At 34.1% G+C, this 17,044-nt stretch overlaps 1 protein-coding gene across 1 annotated transcript; it reads left to right on the top strand.

The window, feature by feature from the left end:
* Positions 1-2,172: 2,172 nt before the first annotated feature.
* On the top strand, positions 2,173-4,138 carry LOC132599610 (uncharacterized). The gene is made up of 2 exons (XM_060312927.1): positions 2,173-2,599; positions 3,195-4,138. Exons 1-2 carry the CDS (start codon positions 2,564-2,566, stop codon positions 4,008-4,010), a joined length of 852 nt encoding a protein of 283 aa, XP_060168910.1. The 5' UTR covers positions 2,173-2,563; the 3' UTR covers positions 4,011-4,138.
* Positions 4,139-17,044: the final 12,906 nt, after the last annotated feature.

Genomic DNA, 17,044 nt, shown 5'->3' on the forward strand with positions numbered 1-17,044 from the left:
GGAGTGGGGGCAGGGTTGGGGGGTGGGGGTGGAGTTGTGGGGCTTGGGTAGGTATTTTCCTGAAAATGTTTTCTACCAACCAAACGAACATGAGAAAATAAGTGAACATGAGAAAATAAGTAAGAAATTCACTTATTTTCCACTACCCAAACGAACATGAGAAAATAAGTAGAAATTCACTTATTTTCCAAGAACACATTTTCCAGAAAAACATTTTCCTTCATACCGAACACACCCTAAGAGATATATCTCTGCATAATTAGTAGTGTCGTCATTTCCGTGTAATATTAGTTATACATATTCTTTGATTTATACCTCATTGTAATTTCAACATTACACCAGGTATATATAAGAGTTCAATTTATCAGTATTCTAATGTTCACTATGTAATTCAAGTATTTTCATTTATTGAATTATGTGATAATTTTATCGAAAAGCTTAACTTTTAGAGAAAGCACATATTTATTGACCCTGTACTATCAGAAAAGGGCCAAATATACCCCTTGTTATACTTTGGGTCTAAATATACCCCTACCGTTATACTTTGGGTCTAAATATACTTCTGTTATTATATTTTGACACATATATATCCCTCATTTTAACGGAGAGACACGTGGCATCATCCCATTCATCTATTTTAAATTATCTCCTAATTAATTAAAATTTAATCCATAATTCAATATGCAATTAAGAAACCATACACATACATGGAAAATTGGGACAAACTTCTTCAATGGCTAGAATTCTCCTTATTCCGGTGGATAATTTCAGCCATACCCATACCGGAATAAGGAGAATTTCAGCCATCGTAAAATTTCTGCTTAGCTGAAATATCAAATAGTGTGCCATCCGATATTGAAATTAGTATGAAAATGAAATATTAGCATTATATATTATAATTAAGGTAGAAAATACAGTTGTATAAAAGTCAACCGCAATTCGGTTTATTTCAGTTTTCTTGGGCAGTTCACACAAGCACCGCCCCCTAGGAAGATTATAGTGAGTATTTCATAACAAATGCATTGAAGTAAGGTGAAAAAGGAAATTGCAACGAAGTACACCGTATGGTTCAACTTAGGCTTTAGCACATCCTAAACAAAAATAAATATTTTGACTGAACTATTCTTCATTAAATATTAACTAATCACAATACTTCTTTTATTACATAAAAACACATTTATTTAAATAGGAAAATTTTGAAATAAAATAATTGATTCCTTTTAATTATATAAGTGAACACTTATTATGAACCGGAGGAGTACTTAGCAAAGAAGTAATTCTTTTTCCTAAATTTTGCAAATCCTAGTTATTTGCCAATGTACATTTACTACTCCCTTGGATCTTTTTTAGTTATCATAAATATCTTTTACGCACTCTTTAAGATATATTAAAAAGAATTTTTTTTGACTAATTTATTTATTTATATCTTTAATCATTTAGTATTTTAACCTCTCTTAAAAAATGCTCACTTTCTAATTGTGTTTTTTTTATTAGAAAGAAGATAATTAATTCTATCTTAATATTTTAAAATGTCAAGTATTTTGAACCAATTATTTATGGAAATCGCAAAAGAAAGAAGGAACGGAGTGAGTACATAAAACAGTGCGTCCTAATTGGTAAATCCAAAAGGTGTGCTAAAAATAAGTTATTTTCCATGGCCATATAAAAAATTTCAAGAAATTCAAACTGGAGAAGAAAAGGCAAAAATGTACTAAATCTTGGGATAATGAGATAATAGGAAAGGGCTAAATCAATGCCACCATGATTACGGTGAAGCTGCCTAATTTCCAAAATTTACACGTGAGAAAAAACTCAAGAAATTAATATGCTTGAATGAATGGCACAAGTGCAACATTAAATTCCTATCCATGTATAAGATGCAAACAAAATTATTTTTTCCCATAAATTAATGGGTAGTAAATAGGTAATAACTCAAATTATGACTTCTTGATTACTGTCCACTATATTGTTCTTTTGAACCGGCTTAACTAAAAATGTTAAACAGAGTAAACCATGTAAAGAACAGTTTGCTTCTATAAATATATAATCACCTAGAAAGGAAAAGAAACGAAAGGAAAAGAACCGTTTCTCTCTATCTCAAATTAGAAATATTTTAAGGAAAAAACCTAACTGAATTTAATCATTACCATATGAATTACACGTACAATAAAGGAAGGAGAGCGAATTGGAGAGAGAATTGACAGTAGAGTTAAGGAGAATTCTTACTGGCATTTGTCCGTGATTTTTTTTTATTATTATTATTATTATTATTATTTTCAAATTCTGAAAAATTATTTTTAAAATATTTTTTTAGCAATTTGTTTTTCCAATTTTCTTTTTTTTGGAAGGTTTTTTCATAATTAACTTGTTTGTTTATGATGGGATTGGTTGCTCTGTTCTGGAGCTTATTTTGTCTTTTTTTGGGTACCTTCCTTCTATATAAGTCTTACAACCCCACCAATCCTAAATACTCCCCCTTCATTCCCATCTAAATTTTTTCTCAAGATTTCATTTCTTTATTTCTCATATTTCTTTTTTAACTTAACTTTGAGTTAGAGAGATAATGGAAGAAATGGCTTCTTTATGGAGTTACCAAGAGGTGAATACTTCTTTATTTTTTTTTTGCACATCAGGAATTCTTTGTATGAACACTATTCAATCTTATATTTACAGTAAATAAAGTGTTGCATTTTCTTTAGTGTTTTTTTTTTCCTTTTTAACAGTCAATGATTTTGTGTCTTTAGACTTATTGTAGTTTGTGTTTGGTATATACGTACCATTTTTTCAAAGAAGGGTATATCTGATTTCAATCGCAAAGTTGAGGAGTGTATTTGCTTATTTTCCCTTCTCCTAATTCCAAACATGTCTGTTGAAGACTTCATAGAGTAGTAGAATTTCATTTTTAAAGAACCAATAAGTAAATTTCAAGTTAAATCATATGCTTTCTCCTAAATTTATTTATCTAGTAAGGTTAAAAGTGTTGGATTTGACACGGATATTTTCATGACCTTCCATTTCCTGTTTAAGTTGTCAATATCTCTCCTAACTTTGAATTTCTATTCCTGGAATAATTATAAAACAAATTAACAACTGTGATATTTATCATTCCATCCAAAGTGTTTCAATTACTAATTTTATGTGAGTAGAAATATAACTCAAATTATCTGACTTGGGTTTTTGATCAAATGTTGCAGACCATGGATGAAATGAGAGAGAAGCTTTTGTACACAAGTCTTGAACTAGAACAATTGCAGGTTGAAAAAAATGAAGAAATGAAAAAGAACAATGAATATGCAAAACAATTGATCCAACTATTGAAGATGGTTTGTCAAGAAAGAGATGAAGCAAAAGATCAACTTCAGAAACTACTCAACAAACTTGATAGTCCTCTTGTAAAGGTCACAAAAGCAAATTCAAGTATAACTGAGTCCAACAGCCTACATAATTCATCTCCAATCGACTCGTTTTTCGATACAGTTTCATCTCCTGAATTTTCCAACAACAACATGGCTGATTCAAATGCGGTAGCCTACATGAACCAGCCTTTGGCTAATGATTGTAACGTCCGATTATTGGACAATTGTGTCCCTCAAATGGCCCCAAAAGTTGATAATGCCACTTTGGTTATTGACAGTTTTGTAAAAGGGAAAACTTTGCCACAACAAGGGAAACTATTGAAGGCTGTTGTTGAAGCAGGGCCACTTTTGCAGACACTTCTAGTTTCAGGACAACTTCCTCAATGGCACAATCCCCCTCAGCTTAAGTCATTTAATATTCCACAAGTTTCCATTATTGCAAATCAGAATATTGGTGCAAATTTGAGCTACATTTCTTCAAGATCATTTCATTCTCAACCATATTTTGACATGTCATGTGGATCTTCACAAATGTTGTCGACACCTATGTTAAATTTTGCTAATTCTGCCACTGGTTCTTGTTTGGAAAATCAGAGTTTGATGTCTGCTGGTGCGGATTTTAACAGTTTTGTCCAGGGAAATAGACAAAGGTAGTGAAACAAGTTGAAGGATGAATAGCCTATGCTTCCAATTTTGTGTAAAGTAGATTGCCTGGTGTAAATGGTTATATTGATTTTTAACATATTCCAAATATAATACTCTCCACACTTTCCTTTTTAGTATGTTCCAAAAAGAATGATATATTTTTTTATTTAGAAATAATTTAACTTGAAACTTTCCTTTTACCCTTAATCAAATGATTTACGATCACACAAATATTTATGGCTTATTTTAGATCACAAGTTTCAAAAGTCTTCCTTTATTTCTTAAACTCCGTGTCTAGTCAAACTATATCACATAAATTTGAACGAAAGTAGTAGTTACTATGGATGTATCGTTGTATAACATTTGTCGAGTAGAAATTATCACATCTGACGTAAGGTGCAAGAAGAGAAAGTGAGATGGTCTAATCATCTCCTAGGTAGACTTTTGAGTCTGAGATTCACCAAGTTATAAGTTTGACAATACACTAAACTTATTAAGGATTAAGACAGCTGATTATTGGAAATACTTACTAACTAGTTACTAGTCAAGATAACAAGCAGATATTCCCTTGAGTAATGTGTATGTAAATGATTCAAGGTCTCTACCAAAATCAATGGCATCTCCATACTCTTTTTTCTTGTTTAACAATCCCATATGCGAAGTTCATTGGCCCGACTAATTTAAATTCACGTAGAGCAGATCTAATATGGAGTAAAACGCTTTCTACATAGAAGTTCTTCATTCCCAAAATTCAAACGCGAGATATCTGATTAAAGGTAGAGGAATTGTAATATCCTATCACATTCCTTAGTGTGTCATCTCTATACCTTCTTTTATGTGTGTGTATCCTTTGACTGATGACCATTCTCTGGATTCACCCTTCACTTTCATCCTCCTGCTCTAGGAGATGTAGTGTCACATACTATTGCATGAATACTAAATATACCAAAACCTAGTTTTGTCTATAATTTAGCAGCCTCAGCACATGCTTTTACTGTTCATGCATATCAATATATTACCACATCCGTCTCACATCAGTGGATTTCGTGTCAAAACTTCTTGCTTATAGTGAAAAACTATTCCTCTGCCACAAGATTCTTCAGTATAAACCATAACCATAATTAATGAAGTAGAGCTTCTAATAGATCTCAAAACCACACAGGCACAAAATGATTTTTCCTGTAGATTTCCGATGATTATGCTAAAAGGTTATCTTTTGACTTAATTGATCCTACATTAATTTTGTGGAGTTTCTCTTTAGTTCCCTCGACTTTTCACCTTCATGTTAGGTGGTCCTCTAACACAAAAGCTGTTCTAATAGGGCACATAAAGTTATATCTTTCTTTGACCCATAATTAATGTCCCCGCAAGGCCATGTCAAACTCTTATTTTCAATCTCCCTCGATATATATTGTTTTGTTTAATCATTTGATATTCGAAACTTACTAATTTAATTAATTTAAATTTCACTATATAAGGTTTCATTAAGGGAGAAGCACTTTCTGCTAAAAAATTCTCTATTTTCGTGAATTTAACGCAAAAAATCTTATTCAGAATAAAAGAATCTCATTCATCTCATCATCAGGGGCGGATTCACACCATTGGGTGTGGGTTTGCGGGAACTCACAATTTTTATCAGAACCTTATATTTACAATGTGAAACCCTTCAAATATTTAAGAAACTTGAGTTAAGAACTCAGTAATAACAGACATTGCTAGCTGGGAACCCACAAGTTTCAAATCTTATATCCGCCTCTGCCCATCATATCCCTTGGTCTTCGCACAATTAGTTGGTTGTTTTTACTTAGACAAAGAAGACCCCCTTTGCATACAGATTCAATCGTTCATGACAACACTAAAAGGCTTTTTCCTTTACTTCTTTGCCGTCGTATACCTACTATAAATTATAGAGGGACCAATTAAGGAATTGAGTAAAAATGGACAGAACATTAAGTTTCCCTACCGCACAAGCAATAAAATGCCCTATCTGGTCAAGATATAAAACACTAGTACTACAATGATGTTGTATTCCCACATAAATCATAATTAAATTGACTTCATATGTCATTTAGTTCATTTCTTGCTAACATGTCAATACTTACATCTATCAATTGAAGGCAAAAACCAAAAGCTTAAACGAAATTTCGACTACGCTAATTATAATTAAGATAAGTATCTTTTCTTATTAGCATCTACACAAGCTTAAAGTTATCAACAAACTGCAAACATTATGGTGAGACCGTAAGTATTCCTTCATCTTTAATAGAAATTTCAAGTTCGAGCCTGGAAGTGGAGCCGTCTTTGGTAGTGAACGATTTACGCGTCCTCTCTTACCATGCCTACCAGAATGCTGTAGATGATCCAACACCGTCAACATACGCTTTCGGGAAAGTTTAACCACGCGATATCTCAGTGAACGTATTGGAACTGGGTAAGAACATTTGTCGGGTTCCAAAGCGGGTGCCCTAAAAAAAAGATAGCAACGGTATCATTGGGTGCCCTAAAAAAGGTAGCAACGGTATCACTTACACTGTGACCTTGGTAACACACACTTCGAATAAGATCTTGCAGAACTTCTAACATTGATATCGAGCATGCGCTCATCCACAAATTAATATGTGATTTCATGTAAACCTACTAATTTTTGTTTAAATTTTACACACACACACACACATATATATATATATATATATATATACGTAGCCTTTTAATGGAGTAGCTATATTCAAGCAAGCATTCCAGCGAAACGATCCTTTGACAATGGACTCTGCCCAACACTGGGATTGACTTTATATAGAGAGAGGAAAATCAGCAAAAAAAGCTCTTTTTGAATCGGATTCGTCTTGAGTCCATACGTAGAATATGTCGTTCTACCGTAAAACACCTACGCATAAATGTTGCATTTTAATACCTCCTCTACATGTGGTTCTACCGTAAAACACCTACACATAAATGTTGCATTTTAATACCTCCTCTACAATTCACTTTAGTCTTTAGAAGACCCTGTTGTAGATAGTACGTCACAAAATAGGAAGGGAAAAAAAAGGGTTGCTCCTCGAACTAGGGGTGGACGTTCGGGCCATCGGATTGAATATAAAAATTTCAGTTTGATTTTTCGGTTTTCGGATTGAAGAAATTACAATCAAATCCAAATAAGCTCGGATTGAATTGGATCTTTTGTGTTTGGTTTCGGATTTATCGGTTTGGATATTTCAGATTTGACTTTTGAGCCTGTAAGACACCTACTTGTAACGAAATTCATGTGCCAGTTATCAAGTTACATATCTTAGCATAATATGAAACCAAATTAGAACTAAAAGCCAATGGAGTTAAGATACTTTCAGCATAAATTCAAAACTACATCTTCCTCTACTTCAGCATAATGATATTTTATAGTGTGAGTTCCACAGAGGAAAATCTAGCTCTTAATTGCTCTGTAATTGTAAGAACACGGGAAAGAAAAGAATTTCTTAGATAACTTGAGCTAGTTCGATCACCTGACACAGTATCACTTGCCGTGCAAAAAGCATTCTAGGCAGTGCAAGATAAAATAATTATAAGATCGTATCCAAATGTAAGAAAACCCGTATATTGTATTTGATTTAGTAGAAAATTCTGCATTAGGACTTATTATTACTATAATGGGTAGGGTCGTAGCTCATAGGGGATTAATCTATTAGATCTTTCGAAATTGGATTTATTAGTATCATTGGCCTATTGGCCACATATAATATGGGTAGAGGAGAATATAAGGTATAAAAATTTCTGAAATATCCATAGTACTAAATTCATATCAATCCAAAATTCATAAATTTTAAAAATAAAATCTGCAATCCAATCCATAATCCAGAAATCGAAACAAAAAATTCTAAAAATTCAAATTTCGATTTGAATTGGCCCGAATTATGTCCACCTCTACCTCGGACCCACATCCAGGTGCACGTAGACTTTTCACATTCACAGCTAAAAACTCCAAATAGCATGAGATCAAACGTACAAAAGCGGGACGGTGCAACTACCTATAATTTGAAACTTAGAACGTTAGATGAGTACAAAAAGTGCATGTGCCATTTTATACGGGCCAAGTGACAGGTGTCGTACTTAGAGGTCACTAGGGACGGACCAATAACTTCATCAACAATTGTTTTTCAGAATCTATACACTCAAAATTTTAGCTCCGTCTTCAAAGATAATTCAACTCTTATAATAGTATTTCTTTTCTTTTAAATGATAGAGTTTAATTTTTATATACGAACCTTATAAAAAGAAATTTATTTTATCAATTCATAATTATAGGTAACTTTTTTATTTATATATAAAAGTGAGATTTTCTTTTAACCCATAAAAGTGAGATTATACCCTGAAAAATAATACAATTTATTTACTGCATCACCTTAAAATATACGGCTAATGAAAAAATTATTTATATTATCTGTATATATAAATTAAATTCTTTGATTAATGCTTTGTATACACATGACTTTGTACCACTCTTCTATTGCCCCCATGTGCAAAAACGGACAATATAGCTTTCTTAGCACTCACTAATCTTTTTGCCGACCACTAATGACAACACCATACCCTTTAACTATGCACTAATTATATTTTTATCACTTTAGGTAGTCTCTCCACTAATTAAGTGGACAGGTAAAGCAGTTAGTCGTTACTCGTTTGGAAGCAAAAACAAAGAGTAAAAGTTCCTACAACAGTGAGAAGTAGTGTCTGCTTTTCCTATCAGTTGCTTCGATGGGCTCAAAAAGAAAAGGAAAAAAAACACTTCAATTTTACGAATTCTGTTTGAAATGACTGTTCCGTTAAATAGAACTAAAATTATGAGTTAGGAAGTAGGTTAGGCACTTAGCCATGTGTGACTCCATAGTTACTAGCTAGTTACTATACTCTATCCTTTTATTCTACATTATTTTGTACATGTCGTTCATGCATGTGTCTAAAACCATTCTGATTTCTTTACTTTCCTTTTCTTTTGCTCGGACCTTTTAGATTTAGAAAAAAAAAAGTGGAATTTGGCTCAACTTAAATGGTTTCTGATCGAAAATTACCCAAGAGACGGGAGTTGATAAAGCAGTCTCATAAGTCATAGCCAAGAGGTCAAGTTTGAGTCATAAATCCATGATGTTACTAGTTTAAGTAGGTGTTTTGGCCATGAAAAACAAATATCTTTCACTTTATTTGGAATTTTGAAGTTGGTGTTGAAGATAGAGTTGTGTTTGGTTATAATATTTGCAAAGAATATTTGATTGTTTGAATGTACTGAAAGTGAAAAAAAAATAAAAAACAGATTTTTAGATGCTTTTCGAATTCTAAATATAACTTCAAGTTATATTTGGAATTTCCATGACCAAACGTTAATTTCGAAATAAAGTGAAAATATTTCCCCAAAAAAATGATTTTTTTTTATGACCAAACGGGTCCTAAATCGGGCAAAGTGCTTTTTCCATATACTTAACTTTGATGTTGCCATTTAATTTGTGTCCGTTTTTTAAAATTCTTTTGCACGTGTATCCACTCAGATATATGTGTTTGAAATGAGTCTTGACAAAGTCTAACTTCAGACACAAAGTTCAACCATTATTACTTGAATATCAATTATATGTGGCTGAAGTTCAGTCATTTTTGTCTGACTTTAACCATGTTTGCCGAAGTTCATGCACGTGAAATTCATTCAAATCTAAAGTTCAGTCATTTTTGTCTAACTTTAGTCATGTTTGTTCGAATTGTTGTTCAATTGATCTATTGCTATTTTCGGGTCAACTATTTAAGGAAAAAGAAAAACAAAGACGACTCCAAGAAGAACAACTCCAAAAATGTCCAAATGACACCTTGTGAGGCAAGTTGAGTTAAGATGCTATAAAAGTAATGCCCTAAAATCTAGGCTGCGTAGTAGCTCAACTATTGTCAAAACTTGAACAAGTAACTGAATTATGGGACAAGCGTATTTTAATAATGAAACAGCTCTGGTGTTTTTGGATCAAGATTAGGGGTGGGCGTTCGGGCCATCGGATTGGATATGAAATTTTCTATTTGGATATTCGGTTTTCGGATTGAAGAAATTACAATCCAAATTCAATTCAAATAAGTTCAGATTGGATCGGATATTTTAAGTTCGATTTCGGATTATTCGGTTTGGATATTTTGGATTTTCAGATTTGACTCTTGAGACTTAAGGCAAACTTATTAGGAACGAAATTTATGTGTTAGTTCCACAGAGATAAATCTAAATTTTAATTACTCAGTAAAAAAAACATTCCAGTTCAAATTAGGATTAACAAATCCAATTCATGTCCAACATAGTAAATTCATACCAAATAAAAACATTCTAGAAAAGTGGAAATAAACAAAATAAAATCTAAGTATTCATCTGAAAAAATAATAAAGAACTCTGCCGTGGGTGACACTAACGTGAGACCTTTAAGACTTGAGAAGTAACAAAATCCTATATTATATTTGATTTAGTAAAGAATTGTATATTGGACTTAATATTTTAATGGGCAGGGCCTTAGGTACTAATCTATTGGACCTTTAGAAACTAGACTTATTAGTACTGGGCACATGTGATATAGGTAGGACTAGATATAAGGTATAAAAATTTCGGATTTTCGGATATCAAAAAATCCATAGTACTAAATTCATATCCAATCCGAAATCCATAAATTTTTAAAAATAAAATTCGAAGTCCAATCCATAATCTAAATATCCAAATCAAATATTTAAAAAGTTCGGATGTCGATTTGGATTTTGGGTTGGCTAAAACTGTGCCACCCCTAATCAACATACACATGACTTTTGTATCAAACTCCTAATGCCCCCATATGCAAAACCGGACAATATAGCTTTCTTAAAATTCCTTAATCCTTTTGCCGCCCACTAACTAATGACAACAACATGCCCTTCAATTATGTGCCTTTTTATCCCTTTAGTCCCTCCAGTAATTAAGTGGGCAGGCAAAGCGGTTAGTCGTTAGGAAGAAAAAAACAAGTAAAACTTCGTAAAACAGTGAAGAGTAGAATCTGCTTTTCCTAACAGTTGCTTTGATTCTCTTTGAATTATATTGACTAGCATGGGGCTGTTGGCCAAAAGGCCACTTTGAAAACTCATTTTGCCAAAAGGTTACAAGTTTTAAAAAATTGGTGGAACAACCACCATTTATGACGTCAGCATGTCAGATAGTTTTGTGTCAAATTGTAGCCCCAAAGTTTTGAAAACTATGCTTTGGCCCCCAACCCCCAACATTTTAATTACCCAAAAAAAAAAAAAATCCCTCCAAAAGCTCCCGATTTATCCACTTTTCAGATCCCCTTTTTCCAGCGAAAGTTTTGGCTTTTTTATCGGAAAATCAGCCCCTAACCACTTAATATGGTGTCGATTGCAGTCATAGACCATAGTCGTAGTCTATTATAGATTTATTATAGCGTCGATTGGAGAATATATTATAGTAGGTGGTGATTACATGGGTAAATGAGAGGAGACCTCAAAATGTTGAAATTGGATTTCTATGAGCAAGGTGATAGGATGATCTTCACAATGATGACGAAGAGTGTAGGGACAAAAAAATAAAAAAAGATTAAACCACAAACCCCAAATTGCACAAATCTAAGGGATCGTGGATAAGTATACCATAAACCGACCGTCGTCAATAGCTAACGATTATCATTTAGGCTCGACTTCACGCATGGTCAATAATTTTCCACATATTATGTATACACCAAGGACAATATTTGTCTAAAAAGTCATAAGTAAATAAAATAAATAAAAGGACATGCCACTATTTAAACATTATAATAACACTTTAATACACCAAATGAGAGTCCACATCCATTGAACACGTGATCAAAAGAGTTTTAGGACAAGTAATGGTACTTAAAAGTCCAATATTTGTCTAAATAGCCATAAATAAATAAAAAAGGGACATACCACTAATTAAACATTATAGTAACACTTTAATACATCATATGAGAGTTCTCATCCATTAAACACATGATCAAAAAACTTTTGGATAAGTAATGGTACTTAAAAGGCCAATATTTATCTAAACATAGCCATAAATAAATAAAATAAAGAAGGATATACCACTGTTTAAACATTATAATAACACTTTAATAAATCATATGAGAGTCCTCATCCATTGAACACGTGATCAAAAGAGTTTTAGGACAAGTAATGATACTTAAAATGCTAATATTTATTTAAAGAGACCATAAATAAAATAAATAAAAGGACATGCCACTATTTAAACATTATAATAACACTTTAATACATCATATGAGAGTCTCATTCATTGAACACGTGATCAAAAGAGTTTTAGGACAAGTAATGATACTTAAAAGGCCAATATTTATCTAACAAAACCATAAATTAATAAAATAAAAAAATAAAAAGAGGATATCACTATTTAAACATTATAATAACACTTTAATATATCATATGAAAGTGCTCATCCATTTAACACATTATAAAAAAAAAGTCCCCATCCATTTAACACATTATGAAAAAAAAAATAGGACAAGTAATGATACTTAAAAGGCTAATATTGGAAAGGGACAGTGAATCCTAGAGAGCTTCTCTCTCCTGGCGACGGCGACTTAGAGAGAGAGAGTTTCACGTCACTTTTCATGGTTGCTCAGGCCACTGGACAGCCTCCTTCTGAGGTTGTCCAGCCACCCCAAACCTCTACAACACCTATTCCAACCCTAGATTACGCAAAGATATTACAACAAACCATGGAACAAGCATCTACATCAAAACAGCCTCTTCAAAAGATACCTTATCGCCCATTAATTTATCAACAAGGTGAACCTACGTTGAAATTCAATAAGAATGGAATTAAAGAGATGATTTTACGTGAAAACTTGCAATATGCGATTGTAGGTAGGTTTACTAATGGCTGGAATGATCTTCATGCACTTCGCATGGCCATTCCCAAGCAATGTGAGTTAAAACAAGACCCCTTGATTGGTTTCTTATGCAATCGGCACGTTCTCATTAGATGTAATCTATTGGAAGACTATGTAACATTGTTATCTAAACCTTCTTTTTGGATTAAGGATTAGAATTTGTCCTATCCCATGAGAACATTGAAATAGGATCCATGGTTTACCCCGGAAGAAGAAACAAGCATAGCTATGGCATGGATTTCTTTTCCTACTCTTGCACCAAATTTATTTGTTGAAGAAGTGCTGTTCTTCTTTGGCTACTGCTGTAGGTAGGCCATTAACAGTTGATTTAGCTACAAAGAACAAGACAAGGCCTAGTTTTGCTAGAGTTAAGATAGAGGTGGATTTATTGGAAGAACACCCTAAAAGAGTAAAGATTGATGTTCAGAATGATGATGGAACTGTTAAGTCACGTTGGGTGAAAATTCAATATGACTATATGCCCAAATATTGTAGTGAGTGTTGCATGCAAAGTCATCACATGGATACTTATTAGAGAGTGCATCCTGAATTGTATCCACAAAATGAAGGAGTTAACAAGGTGGTGAATACTCATATGGATCCAACTAACAAGATTAAAGAAGTTCAAGGTGGAGATAATGTGGAGAAAGACAAGGGAAAGTAAGTTGCAGTTGCAAACAAAGTGAACCGCAATGCTAATGCTCATGGTAATCCGAATTTTTGGAGAGGAGATGTTAAAGTGTTGCCAAGTGGAATAGTTGTTGGTAAGCAATGGCAAACTCATAAGGGAAGAGGAAATAGGAATGACAATGGAGGAAACACTCGACAACATAATGCTAAGAACACTGAAAAAGTTCTGCTAATACAGCAAATAAATATGCAGCTTTGGAGCATGAGGATACAGGAGATGTTGTTGAAGTGAATGGAGTGGTTGGTCAAGAATTAGGGATGCATGCAGAATCTATAAATGCTACAGATCCTGCAGCTCAGAAGGTGCATGGTATGGATGGAGTTTTTGAGGTGCATGGTGTGCATGTTGAGGGTTTGCATGATGTGCATGGTGTGAATAATGAGAATGGCCATGATGTGAATGGGCATGGGGTGCATGGCACTGTTCCATCAACTCCAAAGTCTGTTCCTGAATCTCATACAATGCATGTTCATGGCAATGATGTGCCAAATAATTTGAGTATTTCTTATATGCATGCAGAAAATGGGGGAATGCTTTGATTGTTAGGAATGTGAATAAGGAGTTGGTTAAGGTGACTGATCAACAAGAGCCTCAAATTATAGTTTCTAAAGACCTATTGAAGCAATCTAATATGAATGTTAAGGTTTTTACTCCAAACAAGTACAGGATGTCACCTGGAGGTACTAAAACTTGGGTGGAGAAGAATTTTAAAGAGCATTTGGTGGTGCCTACTATTCAGTCATGCCAAGAGTGTCCTTCAAAATCTCCTATTAATGTTGTAGGTACAGACGGGGGTGGTAAAAGTATGGACAGGGTATTATGGAGTGATCAAGGTGAAGAAGGTGAGATATCTGTTAAGAATGATGTGTAGGATCACTCAGTTAATTCTACATATCCTAATGAGAATGCTTTAGAGCAGGCTAGTGAGAGTGTAAATGTGCAAGGACATGGAAAGGAGAGACAGGTGAGTGATGGGAAGCATGATGCAGAATCTCAATTACAACAGTCAGCTTTGGAGGTTGCAGATCATCAGAGTGCTAAGAAGCAACATGAGAAAGTTGATATGGTTACTACAGATGTTGGGAATATGGCACGTACCCCATCTGCAAGTGCCAAGGTACCTATGGTGTCTCAATCACATAGTAGTGGTAAGAATGGTGGTAGGAGTACTAAAGGTGTTAAAGGTACAAATGCAAAAGTGACTTCACATATTTGGAAGAATAAAGACAATAAAACATTGGCCAACACTCAGGCACAACAGCAGATTTCTTCCAAGAAGCAAAGTAATTAAGTAGTTGATTTACATGCTAAGGGAAGTTTGCAGGTTGATATTCCAGATAAGGTCAATGGCAAAGTTGATCTTGATGAAGAATCAACAACTCAGAATTTTCAGAATGCAGCTAGAGATAGTGATTTGTTCCCTACTCAAATTGCCAAGGTAATGGGAAGGGGGAGGAAGAAACAAGGTAAAGATCAAAATGTTGTGCCTCATGTATCAGGGGTGCAGACAAAGAGAACTGTCTCTAAATCAAATAATTGATTATGAATGCTTTTATTTGGAATGTGAGATCAGTAAATACAAAAAAAGCTTTTAAAAGGCTTTTAACAATGCATAATAAACATAACTTCTTTATTGTTGGGTTGATGGAGCCTATGCAGTAACCTTATAAGTTAGAAAGTTATAGGAGGAGACTTGGTTTGGAAACAACATTACATAATGTCAATAATAAAATTTGGGCATTTGTTGATCAAGAATGGGCAGTTACAGTTCTGATGGATAGTGGACAACATCTTACTTTGAGGCTTGTCAGTTGGGATGTAGATATGACTATAATTGTGACTTTAGTGTATGCAAAGTGTGACAGCACTGACAGGATTGAATTGTGGGATGCCATGTATTATTTGGCTAGGGACATGACTGATCCATGGCTTGTTGCTGGAGACTTTAATCAAAATAACAGATGGATCTGAGAAGTATGGAGGTCTTCTTGCATATTTGAGTGAGGTGGAAGAGTTCAGGCATTGTATTTCTACATGTAATCTCACAGATTTGGGTTATAAGGGGAGTGTTTTTACATGGTGGAATGGCAGGGGTGCAGATGATTGTATCTTGAAGATACTTGATAGGTGCCTTGCCAATTTTGAGTTTCAGCAGTTTAGGAAGCCTTTCAAATTCCTTTACTTTTGGACCAAACATGAGACTTTTATGGAGGTTGTGCAGGCTAACTGGTGTACAGAAGTGGAGGCTAACTCTTTCTATGCTTTCAACTCTAAGTTGAAGAATTTGAAAAAAGCTCTAACTGCATGGAGTAGAGAAACATATGGTGTGATATATTTTTCAGCAGATAACCAACCTAGAGGAGGTGGTTAAGACTCATGAGGCTATCTTTGAAGCAGATCCTTCATATGCAAATAGAGAGCAGCTGAATAGAATAAATGCAGAAATGACTAGATTGCTGAGTATTGAGGAAGAATTTTGGAAGCAAAAGGCTGGTATGGCATGATGCCAGGATGGTGATAAAAATTCCAAGTTCTTCCATGTTCATGTCAATGGTAAGAGGAAGATATTACAGCTTAGAAAAATCCAAGATGCCAATGGCCAATGGCTTGAAACAGATGCAAAAATTGTTAAGGAAGCCATTAGATTTTATCAGGCTCAATTTCATGAGACTACTCCACCAACTCAGTTTGATATCTTAGAACACATTCCAAGACTTGTGTCTCAGGAGCAAAATGCAGCATTAATGGATGGGCTAACCAAAGAGGAGGTTAAGTGTGCAGTATTTGGCCTTAACAGTACCAGTGCAGCAGGTCCTGATGGTTTCATAGGCTCTTTCTTTCAGACCTGCTGGAACATTGTTGGTGATGACTTGTTTAACATGGTGGATGCTTACTTTCACGGATCGGAACTTCCCAGGTATATCACTCATACAAACCTTGTATTGTTGCCTAAGAAGGATATTGTGCAGAACTTTGGAGATATGAGGCCTATAAGTTTAAGTAATTTTGTCAACAAGGTATTTTCTAGGGTGGTTCATGAAAGACCGGCCCCTTTAATTCCTGAGCTCATATCTCAAAATCAGGATGGATTTGTTAGGGGTAGGAGTATTGTGGAAAACATTTTGTTAACTAAGGAGATCATCACTGATATTAGGCTCAGAACAAATAAAGGCAAGAAAAGTGGAAATCAAATTGTGCCCAATATTGTAATGAAGCTGGATATAACTAAGGCATATGACAGACTCTCATGGACTTTTCTCACTAAGGTCCTTAGGAAGTTTAGATTTGGTGAAAAATTCATTAGCTTGATTTATGAATTGATCAGGAACAACTGGTACTCTGTGCTCATAAATGGTCAGGCACATGATTTTTTCTACTCAACTAGGGGGGTCAAGCAGGGTGACCCCTTGTCCCCTACTTTATTCATTATTGCTGCTGAA

Source organism: Lycium barbarum, chromosome 6, assembly GCF_019175385.1.
Source record: "Lycium barbarum isolate Lr01 chromosome 6, ASM1917538v2, whole genome shotgun sequence".
NCBI lineage: Eukaryota > Viridiplantae > Streptophyta > Magnoliopsida > Solanales > Solanaceae > Lycium > Lycium barbarum.

Bases quoted from the DNA above. Each gene is read 5' to 3' on its own strand.
- LOC132599610 (XM_060312927.1), top strand. From the start codon at position 2,564: ATGGAAGAAATGGCTTCTTTATGGAGTTACCAAGAG. The intron at 2,600-3,194 runs GTGAATACTTCT...CAAATGTTGCAG, and splicing joins CTTTATGGAGTTACCAAGAG to ACCATGGATGAAATGAGAGA.